The sequence below is a fragment of the Microtus pennsylvanicus genome, chromosome 13 (assembly GCF_037038515.1).
Source record: "Microtus pennsylvanicus isolate mMicPen1 chromosome 13, mMicPen1.hap1, whole genome shotgun sequence".
NCBI classification, from domain to species: Eukaryota; Metazoa; Chordata; class Mammalia; order Rodentia; family Cricetidae; genus Microtus; species Microtus pennsylvanicus.
The window spans coordinates 43,036,968-43,049,108 of NC_134591.1; the positions used below are offsets into that span (position 1 = coordinate 43,036,968).

The 12,141-nt window shown below is 50.2% G+C and overlaps 1 protein-coding gene across 1 annotated transcript; it reads right to left on the reverse strand.

Moving 5' to 3' along the window:
• Window positions 1-557: 557 nt before the first annotated feature.
• On the reverse strand, window positions 558-12,066 carry Mrpl37 (mitochondrial ribosomal protein L37). The gene is made up of 7 exons (XM_075947021.1): window positions 11,648-12,066; window positions 9,033-9,216; window positions 8,825-8,940; window positions 6,336-6,521; window positions 4,998-5,155; window positions 1,529-1,732; window positions 558-776 (listed from the first exon to the last, which is right to left on the reverse strand). The coding sequence occupies exons 1-7, from the start codon at window positions 11,991-11,993 to the stop codon at window positions 699-701; spliced, it is 1,272 nt and encodes a 423-aa protein (XP_075803136.1). The 5' UTR covers window positions 11,994-12,066; the 3' UTR covers window positions 558-698.
• Between the last annotated feature and the right edge of the window lie 75 nt (window positions 12,067-12,141).

Genomic DNA, 12,141 nt, shown 5'->3' on the forward strand with positions numbered 1-12,141 from the left:
TTCCGGCCTCTTTGGGCACTAGGCATTCATGGGTACATATACAAACAGACAAAACACCTGTATACATTAAAAAGAAAAATTTCCACAAGAACTTAGCACACATTTATAGTACCTGCCATGAGGCAGGACAGACAGACTCATAGCTAGAATCTTCAAAATTAGAAAGGGGGCAGGGGCAGGGATGTGACTCAGTGGTACAGTACTTTTCATAGGTTCAATCCCTAGTACTGAAAGAAAACAAAAACAAGGGACAGGGTAAGGTGGCACAGGCCTGAAATTCCAGCACTCTAGATGTTAAGGTCAGAGGATGGCAAGTTCAAGGCAAGGCTAACGACACAGCAATACTTTGTCTCAAAAACAAACGGAGTTGGGGGAGAGAAAGACCTAAAACTCCAAGGGAAGTGGTATTAGCCTCAGGGTTTGAATGAGGAAACTCAGGCACCGCTCATCTGAGTCCAAAGCTGGTCCAGGGCCTGTACTTGTAAGAGGCAAGGAGGCACATGGCGTGCTCAACATTCAGCACCTCACAGACAAGCTCGCACCAACACAGGCACCAATGCAATGCAAAGACTCTTTATTGCCAGCCAGACCACCAGACTGAGAAGGTGTGGGAGGCTTGCCCAGGCCCAGGCATCACCTTCCTAGGACGTAAGTTCCTCAGAGGCAGCAGTAGGGTGTCAGGCCCCTGAAGTGGTACTTCACACAGCACCATGCAAATACAGAGCTAAAAACTTCCTGAATGTCTTTGGCTGGAAATCAACAGGCCCAGCAGGTTCCTAGAAAGAACAGAGACCATTAGGATCCATGACAGCAGAGAGACAGGCCACTCTCAGTGACTCATCAGTGCCCGGCGAATCACCATCTTTCTCCCACATCAGCTCTCTGGCCAGGGACACTGAGGAGCTGGTACTGCAGATGTGCCGAGGGTTTCTGGCGCCCATCAGCCACGTCATCTGCTCTGCTTCCTAAGTCTCCTCACTCCAACCACTGGGACATGACAAGAACTCCCCATTCTATACTGGTTCACAGCACTTCAGGAAGAAACACGCTGACAGGCTGGAAACCACCGCAGAACTGACTGTGTGACTATCAGAACTCCACTGAGCCAGTCTGCACGCAGCCCGTATGCGACATAGCAGGCCACAGACCCCGCAGCACCTGAGCTCTGCCCTCTCATCCTGAGTGCTTCTCACTGCATCGTAGCCTGAGCCACTGCAGAGCAGGCTGTACATCAGCTGAGCCCCGGGTGCAGCAGGGGCACAGGAGGAGACCCGTGTGCTGACGGTGACTGCAGTCCTCCCACAAGGCCACAATGTGATGCTGCCACAGGGCCCCGCAAGGCACTGAAGCAGGCCGGGGAGTGGACACAGGGACAGTCTCCCACAGCAGAAACTGAAGAGAAGGGGAGGCAGATGTGGCTGTTCAGGTCCTAGAGCCCCTCCTGCCAGACCAGGCTCGACCAAGGCTCACCCTGAATGGAGAAGTCAAGGTCTGCTGTAATCCCCAGGCTCGAGGAATCTGAACTTACCAACACCACCTTCCTTTTGATGACTGGGCGACACCAGAAGTGCTGGTACAGGAGCTGGTCTGAGTCTACCCATACCAAATTCTTGATGCCCTCATTAGAGGCCAGATCTGTGGTGTTCAACTGCAACACGAGGAACTGGAAGACACGGCCATCGGTGCCCACACTCTGCACGACTATGGGCTGCTCCAAGACCTTGGTGGCGTTCTAAGAAAAGTGGACAAGAAAACGCTGTGGCAAAAGAATGCAGACCAGGGGGCCCAATTCCACCCTTTAAAACACCCACCCGCTTCCTTTTTATGGTTTCACCTCAGGGCAGGTAAGGCAGACCGAGGAGTTCCACAGTCCACAACCAGTCTCCCCGCACCCAGCCTGGCCTCCCCTCACTCATCCAGGCCTCCCTTCACCCAGCCAGGCCTCTCCTCACCCAGCCAGGCCTTCTCTGCCTCAAGACTCCAGAAACCTGCTCTTCAACCCCAGTACTAACTCCCACTGCTGACTGGCGATTACTGGGCAAGGCTTGAAGTTCAGGTGAGCCAGGAGGTTAATGGAGGGAATCCCTCAAACCTCTGCCTTACCCAGTAAGACAACAGTGACGTCAGCTATCAAAGGCTGACTTGGAAGCTCATCATTAGACCTATCATTTCACTCCATTTGACAGATGAAGACACAGACCCAACTTGGCAGATTGGCCTGTCTGAAGTCACACAGACTGACTAGATGTGCTGGCATGTCTGTCCCCCTCTCGAGGGCCCGGCATCACTGGGTACTTCTGAAAGCGGGACTGTCTACACCGCAGTCATCTGAGCTCCACTACTGAAAGCGGGACTGTCTACACTGCAGGCAGTCATGTGAGTTTCAGTTACTTACTGCAGCATGTAGCGGGTCACACTCCTGGAAGGTATACTCCAGGCATGTCACAGTCAGGGCCTGTACTGATCTCACCGCAGCAGTAACGACACTCAGGAGTAACAGCTTAGTCTAGGCACCCTGCCTGTTTTTCATAGATAGATGCATATTCCTGCTTCACAGACTGAAGCGCAGGTTTCCAGGCATTTGTTCAAGGCCCCCCCGAGGCGTAGGCTAAGTCAGGTAGCCCCACTGTCTAGGCTGTGGCTGGTGTCCCAGTGTATCTGACACCAGTGCCTCTTTCGTTCTTAAGTGGGGTTTTTTTTTGGTTGATTGTTTTTGTTTTTGTTCTTTTTCTGAGACAGTGTAACTCTGTATAGTCCTAGAACTCATTCTGTAGACCAGGCTGACCTGGAACTCAGACCTTCCTCTGCCTCCCAAGTGCTGGAGTAAAGGTGTGCCCCAAACTGCCTGGCTCCTAAGTGTGACTGTTTGGGTAACTCTATGGCCTGCCTTTGTACTTTGTAGTAATCCAGACTGCTACTGGCCACAGATCCTGCAGTCTAGCCACGAGAAGCAGGGCACCCTGCCTTGCCCTCAGGGCTCACCTGACTTTAGGACTAGCTAATGGAAGTCCCAAGTACGTGCCACATCAGGGCTGTTGGTCTCAGAAATACCTGTGCTAGCTGCATGAGAAATAAATACAAAGAGAAGTACCTGTAAGTGTTAGCTGAGATTCGGTATTGACTCTTATCTCCCTCTACAGATCAATAAAACTGCAGGTAGTACATAAATTTCTCAGCAATTTTACCTTTTACATGGAGGCTTGTCCCATAACTGCTCAACTTCATGGCCCCAGGAATAATTTGTACCTGGAGACGGTGGAGGAGGCTGCCTCTTCTATCTAACGGGGCGGTATTAGCCAGCACTGCTACTGAGGCCCTTCTGGCGATACCCGGCAGAGACTACACTAAGCCCGTGGCCTGGAACATGGAATGTTGCTGCTTCCTTCCTCCGCCCAAACTGGGGGCAGCACATCCTTTAGAAGCTGTAGGAATCACAGATCAGCCTCTGCTTTTCCACTCATTAGCTGTGGGATCATGGGTGATTTACCTCATCTTACAGAGAGTTCAGGAAGTCTACAGCGAGGGAATAGGACTAAAGCCAGCTGCTCACTATCCGCCCACTGTTTAGACATAATAAGGCCACATGAGGATGCCACAGTTGCTAATCTCTCTGGTTCTAGTTCTTACCATGCTGGGGATTGAACCTGGGGACTTATACACACTAGAAAGATGTTCCACCACTCAGCTATATCCCCAGCCCACTCCAGGTCCTCGGCTATATGATCAGAAACATAAATTATCCTTCCTGAGCTTGTCTCTTCTTCTACAAAGTGAGGCTAACAGCACCTGCCACACAGGTTGTTCAAAAGAGCAAACCACGTGAGAAGCTCTACAATTTTAGTGCGGGGTTTCCAAACCCCAGTTTGCACGAGCCTCACCCGGAGGGCTTTTTAAATGCTGACTGCTGGGCCCCACTGCAGAGCTTCTGATTCAGTGGGTCTATGAAGTACACACTCATCAAGCTCCTCCAGGACACCATGGTGTCCACAGTTTGTTAACGTGTGGGGTGTGTCAGATGCTCAATACCGAACAGTACATTCTACTCCCCACTCAGGCAGCCAACCAAATGAACCCTGCCAGCACCCACCCCAGGCAGAACAGATGCAAATCCTAATTCCCTCACTCCCGGGAGGACCACAGGCCTGAGGCTCTACTCGAGACCTGAGAGAACAGGAGCTCTCAGAAATATGCCCTATGCTCCCACTCCCACCCCGCAACCAAGCCATCCTGAGACAGCGTTCACTTCAACCACTCAGCCTCCATTCCACACCGTCTAGGTGCTGGGACTTCCTCTTAATATTGAGGGCCACCACCAAGTGGTATCTTGTTTCTGTACCCACCCTGAACTGACAGTAACTGCCTGGCATCACCTCCTGGGCCTTCTGATGGTGCTGCCTGCTCCAAATCTGACCACGCAGAGCAGACTGGGGCGTGGAGCCCAGACAAACATAAACTTCTGAGTAGGGTATGCCCTGTACCACCCCTCCTTCCCCCACACTTCCTGCTGCAGACTGCAGGGTGAAGTGGTTAGTTTGCTGTGAGCCTACGGCACACTGGGAAGTGGAGCTCCAAATGACACCAAGGGCAGCTGTGTCTGGATAGAGTACCAGACCCAGTCAGCCCCCAGGAGAGATAGTTGGTTGCTACAAGTTAAGAGGAAGTGCATTTGGGCTGGAGAGATGGTTCAGAGGTTTAGAGCATTGCCTGCTCTTCCAAAGGTCCTGAGTTCAATTCCCAGCAACCACATGGTGGCTCACAACCATCTGTAATGAGGTCTGGTGCCCTCTTCTGGCCTGCAGACATACACACAGACTGAATACTGTATACATAATAAATAAATAAATAAATATATTTTTTTTAAAAAAAGAAGTGCATTTTCCTGAGATTCCTCAGTTAAACTCAAAGTCCGTCCCCACTCCATTCTTCCTGGGAGTGGTCTTTACAGCAGGAGGCCAAGCCTGCAGAAAGCAGTTCTATGGTCTTCTGCACACACATACCCCATAGAGGAGCCGAGCCTGAGCCAGGGCATTTGCAAAAGCAAACAGGAGCATCTTGGCCCTTAGCTGTTCCGGAAGGAAGCGTTGTGGCCGTAAATTGGCCTTTTCCAGGAAATACAAGGTGTGGGGATAGGGGTAAGGGTAGCCCTCCCGGAATCCTGCAAGAGAAGAGAAAGGAGAGGTGAGGAGGAATAGACTAATCAGCCTGCCACAGAGCCTCAGGACACTCAGGGCAGGTAATAAAGACTCACAGGAGACATCAGTACATAATCATGCTCATGGATATGGACGGCTACTGAGGAGCTGAGACAGAAGCCGGAGGTAGCTTGTAAAACCCAGCCACAATGCTTTAAATGTTACTCTGGCTCATCACAGAAAATACGTGCCAACTTGTGGCAGGTGCTTCCTACACACACATTCTAACCCCACTCACTTGCTTTCCGACACATGGGTGACTAAAAGCCATGGTCATTACTAAGGAGAAGCAGAAGTCAGTACTCTACTGTTAGTAACACATGACTTGCCTCGTACTTCACAGCTTCAGGTTAGCACCTGTTCACTTCAGACACGACATTGTCAAGTCATGAATATCTCGAGTGACTATGAATAAATATCTGGTGGGCTAGAGGCTTCTAGAAACAGTGCCTGGAACCAGTGCACGTGGGTACAGAGGAAGGAGAAAGACACTGGGGTCATGGACTCAGAAAAACCAGGAGAAGAGTGCTCGCTGAGAGATGGGGCTTCCCTGCAGGCCTTGGTCCTGCAGGCTGCTCTACTCTGCAAGGCACAGACAGACACCCGGCACACACTCCACACGGGGCTGCTCCACTCTGCAGAGCACGGACCCCAGCACACACTCCACTCCACACGACCTGCTCCACTCTGCAGGGCACAGACACCCGGCACACACTCCACACGGAGCTGCTCCACTCTGCAGGGCATAGACACCAGGCACACATTCCACATGGGGCTCTAGACAGGAAACAAGGAGAGCCCCAGTGGAGCCTGCTGCTGCCTGTGAGGAGCCCGCAGTCTAGAGGGGAACCAGACGGGAAATCAATCACACCCCAGCACAGAGGCGTGTCAAGATCCAGGGTGACTCAGGGCTGTGGGAAGATAAATGAAAAGTCCCTGATTGAGACTGAAAGTTCAGCATTTCTGGGGGAAGTGACTGTGAACATGAATGGCAGCCGATTAAGAGTTAGGAAGCAGGGGCTGCCACAGATACTAGGAGATAATGCATATGTGCTGCCAAGCACCCAGAGCTATTAGTACATCCTTTCTCTTAAAGGATTATGAATAAAAAGCACGTCCTCATCTCTGCTCCGCTTTGCTCACCTGTGTCATCTTCCACATCATAGACATGGCATTTCTGAAGATCGATGGTAGGAGAAATGGGATAGAAGGTTTCGAGAACGTGACTTTCGGTAGCTTCCACCTCCTCTCTGGAGGCAATGGTGGGCAGAGGGTCCTTGGCTCTCAATATAGCACCACTAGAACCTCGGACCTGAAGGAGAAGAGACTCTAAAATGGGGAAAAGGTGATTAGTCTAACGTGGTCTTCGTACAGCTCTCAAAGTGTGAAACCATCATCCTCCACAAACCTCAAGTCAAAGTCTGCTACATACAGGTTTTCTAGATGACCAGCCTGGTCATAGAACACACATATGGCACTAGAACCCTGAGCCCCTGAGAGGGTGAAGAACTAGAACATTCTTCTCCCTAGGTGCTCTTCTGATGAACCCCAAGGCTCCTGACTTGTGGGCATCCTTCATCTTCCCAAGGACCAGCTCCAAGCCAGGGACCCAGAAACAGGGCAGAATTACTCTGTGCTCTCAAGGAGCCCTTCAGGAAGCAAGTGCTGCTGGGGAAAGCAGAGCCATATGCAGACAGAGCCCTCTGCAAAACCCAGAGGGCCCCGGAAGGAAGCAAAACCTTCAATTGGGCAGCAGAGGAAGCACTTCGGAGACAGTGGCAAGTAGACTTCAGTGAGTTCAAGGTCAGTCAGGGCTCCACAGTGAGATGGTCAAAAGCAACAGCAAAGGTTATCTGAAGGAGAAGAGTGGGTCTCTGTTACTGGGTTCAGCTAACTCTTCATCGAGGGGGCTGTACTGTGCATATGCGTGTTCAGCAGCAGCGCTGGGCTCTGGCCACTAGAATTCCATCTCCATCCCCGCTCATACCATCTACGTCACGACCATCAATACTGTTTTCAGACACTGCCCAATGCCCCAGTCTCTGGTGGAAGAGCTCTGGGTAGGAGTCTGCTATGCACTGAAAATGAAGACTAGCATGCAAAAGCAGTCCCAGGGTGACTGGGACAGACACTGAAGGACAAGAGGCATGGAGAGAGAAGTACTGTGAGCAGGGGCAGGAGGGAGGGTTTCAGACCCAGGCAAAGGGCCAGATTCGTCTTAACAAGAGAGTGAGAAAAGCCAGCCAGATCTGAGCACCTCAGGTAAGTTGGATTAGCATGTATTCTACATGGGAATGCAGATGGCTAGAGGAGACACACTCGCAGTGAACTAACCAATGAGCCTGGTATGAAAATGTGGAAATGGTGTCTGTACTGTTCCCACGGGAAGCCACATGCCACCTGACAAAATGTGTTTAGAAAGACTGTTGTCTGAATCCCGACTAGCACCAAGTGGCACCACCCTCTGCAGTGCCGGCTTCAGAGAGTAAAATCCCTGTGTGAAGGTGATGGATCGGGACTGTTGTCAGATCAGAAACCGGTTTGGCCAATGGCACTGCCATTTAATTAGAGTGCAGCCTCCCAAGATATGTAAAAAAATGGATGCAACATCTGCAGATGGATAACTTCCGCAGTAATTGCACCTCAAGAATGGTTTCCTAAGGCATTTCCTGTTTCCTCACACAAATGTGCCTGGACCTCTCCTAACCTTGGGTTTTAGATTCTCCCCACAGATCACTCTAGTGTGGTTTCTAATTCAATTCCTTCACATCCCTCCTCCAGTGACAGCTCCAAATGGGGCAGTTTAATTAGAGGTAATACTTGACAATGCGCCAACAAGTACTCTCCATTAATGAGGTGCACTAATTTCCTTAGTGGTGCCATTACCTCTGCCAGGCTGACTCCTTTCAGAAGTCCATATGCAAAGGGGGGAGAAGGGGAAACCTGCTCAGACAGACAGCCCAGGTCCCAGGTATTCCACAGCTGGTTTCCCTGCTCCACAATCCCATCACCTAGAACACCTGAACCGACACACCTGTCCGAAACACCAGCATGCACAAAGGCGGGCAGGTGGGAAAGCTGGAAGTGACAAGCTTACGGACAGGGGAAGGGAGCAGCAGGACGGGTGGTAAGACTAGACTAGGTGGATAGACCATAATACACGACAGCCTTGGGTTTCAAACGAGGGAACATGTCAAAAAGACTTGCTGTGTTGAAAGAAGCACTCTAAATTACGCTAACATGGATGTGGAAGGGTGCAGAAGTATGGAAAGGGAAAAACAGCTGCTGAGTGTGGTGAGGGCAGAGAGCAATGTGTTTTATTATTCCCTTGTCTTCAGCATTTAAAAATTCCCAAGCACACTGTGGGTACTCAGCAGATACAGTCAGCTGAATGGCGACTTAGAAGCAGTTAAAAACAGCAACGAGAAGGAGCATGGTGGTGCCGACTACAGATCACAAGTCTGAAGTGGGCCTTGTGTGACCCTATAAAGGGCGTGTCTGAACCCCAAGAGTATGTGGCAGGAGCAGGATGGGAGGGCTGGGGTGTGGAGACAGGGCTAAGAGCACCAGAGAGAATAAACAAACTGAAAAAGAAAACCCAGCAAAACCTTCTAGTATACAGGATGACTAACCTCGGTTCCAGGTGGTGGCTAAGGAGTAGTTTTGGGCAGACATCCGCCTGGCCAGAGAAGGGTGCTTGAGAATCTGGGACTTACACAGCTGGATGAGGCTGTCCACAATGACTGGGCTTGGGGAAAAAATGACATTTGAAGACTTAAAGCAACTTAAAGTAACTCCATATTTCTCAATCGAAAATCCTCCTATTTGGGGGAAACTCACCAGTAGGTTTCTCTCTTGGGGATGTCCTCAGTGGAGTGCCAGAGACGGGCATGAGAGATGATATCCAAAACACGCTCTTCTTGGTTCTCTATGTGATTTCTTGGATCATCAACAAGACTAAGCACTTTCTTGGGAAGGCCTTCTATTAGCTTGGTCTTAGTTAGCCAGAGAGCCTGCTTCATACCTTTGGGGCAATCATCACAAAACAAACAAACAAAAAGAGAGAGAGAGAGAGAAGACAGTTCAGAAAGAGATGCTCATGCCAACCAGGTAGGACCATGAAGAAAAGGCTGCTTCAAGAGAAGGTTTGATTTGAGACATCTGAGGAATAAAACCAAGAAAGCAGTGGATCAAGAGTATGACTTTGAGCTGGGCAGTGGTGGCACACACCTTTAATCCCAGCACTTGGGAGGCAGAGACAGGCGGATCTCTGTGAGTTCGAGGCCAGCCTGGTCTACAAGAGCTAGTTCCAGGACAGGTTCAAACCCTGTCTCAAAAAACAAACAACAACAAAAGAGTATTACTTCATGAATAATGATCTACTTCAAGGTGGTGAGATGACTATGGGACTGAGTGCAGTGCCTGCCATGAGAAGGATTCAAACCTTTTTCAAGACAGCTGAGATCCCTGCTGACTCCCTTCAGGCAGAGAAATCAAAGCTGTGAGACTAGCTCAGTAGACCAGCCCTTCTGGTAATCCATATCCTAACCCTGACTAGAGAAGCCCATGCATACCAAACTTATGTTTGAGTCCATCACAGCTACTCAAGTCTGTTATTGTTGCACAAGTGCAGCCATGGGCAATAATGTACACGCGCACATGGTTGTATTCCAGTAAAACTTTATTTACAAAAATAGGGAGCTACTTAATTAGCTGACCCCAGCTCTGTGACATTATTGCTAGCCACCACAGAGCCAATGTTTAATGATTCTCTAGCGCATACACAAAATACATAGTATTTAGAGCTACCATTTACCGAATGTCACTTCTGAAATTTACCAATAAGTTAGATGGGATTTTATGTCACGAAAAGGGAAACTTGGACAAGATGGAGGAGTTTGCTTCAAGTCACTTATCTTTAAGGTGACACAAACCTGAGCCTGTCTACCCTAAAGCCCACCATCTCTCCATAACCCACGTTGGCTTCTAAGACTCCTATTTTGCAAGGTTTTGTTGTGATTTTATAAGACGTCTTTATGACTTTTGAAAGTGCAGGCAGAAGATACATTTTCAGACAGTTCAAGGAGTGCGATCTTCTAGAACACTTGCTGTCCATTACCAGTGACAATCAAAGGGGTTACGTTGTAGGAGATCCTTCACAGCACGGTCAGGGTCCACTGGGAGTGGTTAACAGCTAGGAAAATCAGCTTGTAGGCAGGTATAGGAGTGGGCATTCTAAGAGGCTGGCCTATGGTTACCAGCTTTCCCAAGCTTATGACTAATTCTCTTAGCCCTCAAGCCCTGTTAGATCTCCTTACTTCCTACTTATCCTTTGGGAAATCCTGATCCCACATATCTCAACTGCTTTTGCACTTAGGACCCTGCCCTATCGTCATCCTGACCTGGGTGACGATGGATGTTTGAAGAATGAAGAAAGGTACTCTTAATAATCACCTCTGGGAAATAATTCCTGACAACAGTGAGAAGCAGACTGGTTTTGGCTCGAGACACTTAGATCTGTTCTTAAGAGTGACAGGCCCCTAAGTGGGTAGACTTTTTGGTGCAAATTCCTTTACACATCCCAGGCTTTTAACAAAAGACACTGACCTAGGAAACTAGTGTTGCAGACCTGGTTTCACTATTGAAAGGAAAAATACTGGCTCAGAACCCCAATACCAAGTTCTCAGCACAAAGGAGATGTATTTGCCCCAGAGGGATAAAGGGCAGGGAATAAGAGACAATGACAGGAGATAGAGGAAAAGGGAGAAGGGAAAGGAAAAAGGAAACAGGGGTGAGGGGTGGAGAGGTAGGGAACAAGGAAAAGGGGGAAGGGGTATCTGTCCCAAAGTGGGACAAAGAACTGCTTCTGGAAAGAGAGGAGACAGATGTGGCACATAGGGAAATGACAGTTTATAAAGGGAAAGAAGAAAACCCCATGTTAGGATATGTTTAATTTTAATTGGGCATGTTAACTAGGTGATGGGGGGGTTGGTTGCTGGACTTCAATACTTTGATGGCTGGACCTTGGTAGTCAGCCTCAGGAGGAGGAAGAGGCCATATAAAGGAATAGACCTGGGGGTCTAGTTTTAGGAATGTAATCTAACGTTTTTTATCAAGGCAGAGGAAATGAGAGAGAAGGGCAAGGCCTCCCAGAGCCAAGTTTGCTAGGCCCGGGCTGGCTGGAATCCCTTCAGATATCACCGCTCCACGCGTGTATAAGCAAATCCCTGTTCCAGCTGGCGATCCTGTGAAATGAGGAGATAACCCTGGAGAGGACACACTCAAATTCTCCATAGCTCTCTCTCCCAGCATTGCTCCTTACATCCCACTTGATCCTGACAACTCTCAGAAGACGGATGTCCCTGTGGCTCCGCAGAGGAAGAAACCGAGACCCTCCTCCGGGTAGGGGTTTGTGCTGAACAGGGTCTCTCCTCCCGTTCACCCTATGGCCTCACCCTCAAGGAGTCGGCAGCGCTGGTGGAATATGTAGCAGGGCTCGTCCTTGTACAGAGGCTGCTCGTGCATCGGGGCCGTGCGGTGGAACCGTGGATCGTTCCAGCCGCGATCCCACGGCGGGAAGATGGGCCGAGCCAGCCCCGGGACGAAGTGCATCTTCCCCTCGTAAGTAATGGGCTCCAGACCCGGGATCTCGTACACCCTGTCCAGGGGCCGAGGCTCTGGCTTCCGCGTGGAACGCACGCCCCATTCGTACGCCCCGCGTTTCGGGGCCCCGCAGCCCCCGAGGCCGAGCCTCCCAGAACAAGCTAACACCCGCAAAGCGGGCCCGGACGCCAACGCCATAGCGATCCAGTCCCCACAACACCTCTACCTGGACGCCGCCATCTTTTCCCGCGCAGGGCCTGCCGGGAGCAAAAGGGGCTGAGCGCAAAGTCGCATTTTGAGAATGACAGACACTTCAACCAATCACAGTTAAAATATCCTTGTTTTG

Coding starts and splice junctions, on each gene's coding strand:
- Mrpl37 (XM_075947021.1), bottom strand. CDS start 11,993: ATGGCGTTGGCGTCCGGGCCCGCTTTGCGGGTGTTAGCTTGTTCTGGG. Junction 8,941..9,032: donor CCCAAGAGAGAAACCTACTG/GTGAGTTTCCCC, acceptor TTTTTCCCCAAG/CCCAGTCATTGTGGACAGCC. Junction 777..1,528: donor TCAAAAGGAAGGTGGTGTTG/GTAAGTTCAGAT, acceptor TGTTCTTTCTAG/GAACCTGCTGGGCCTGTTGA.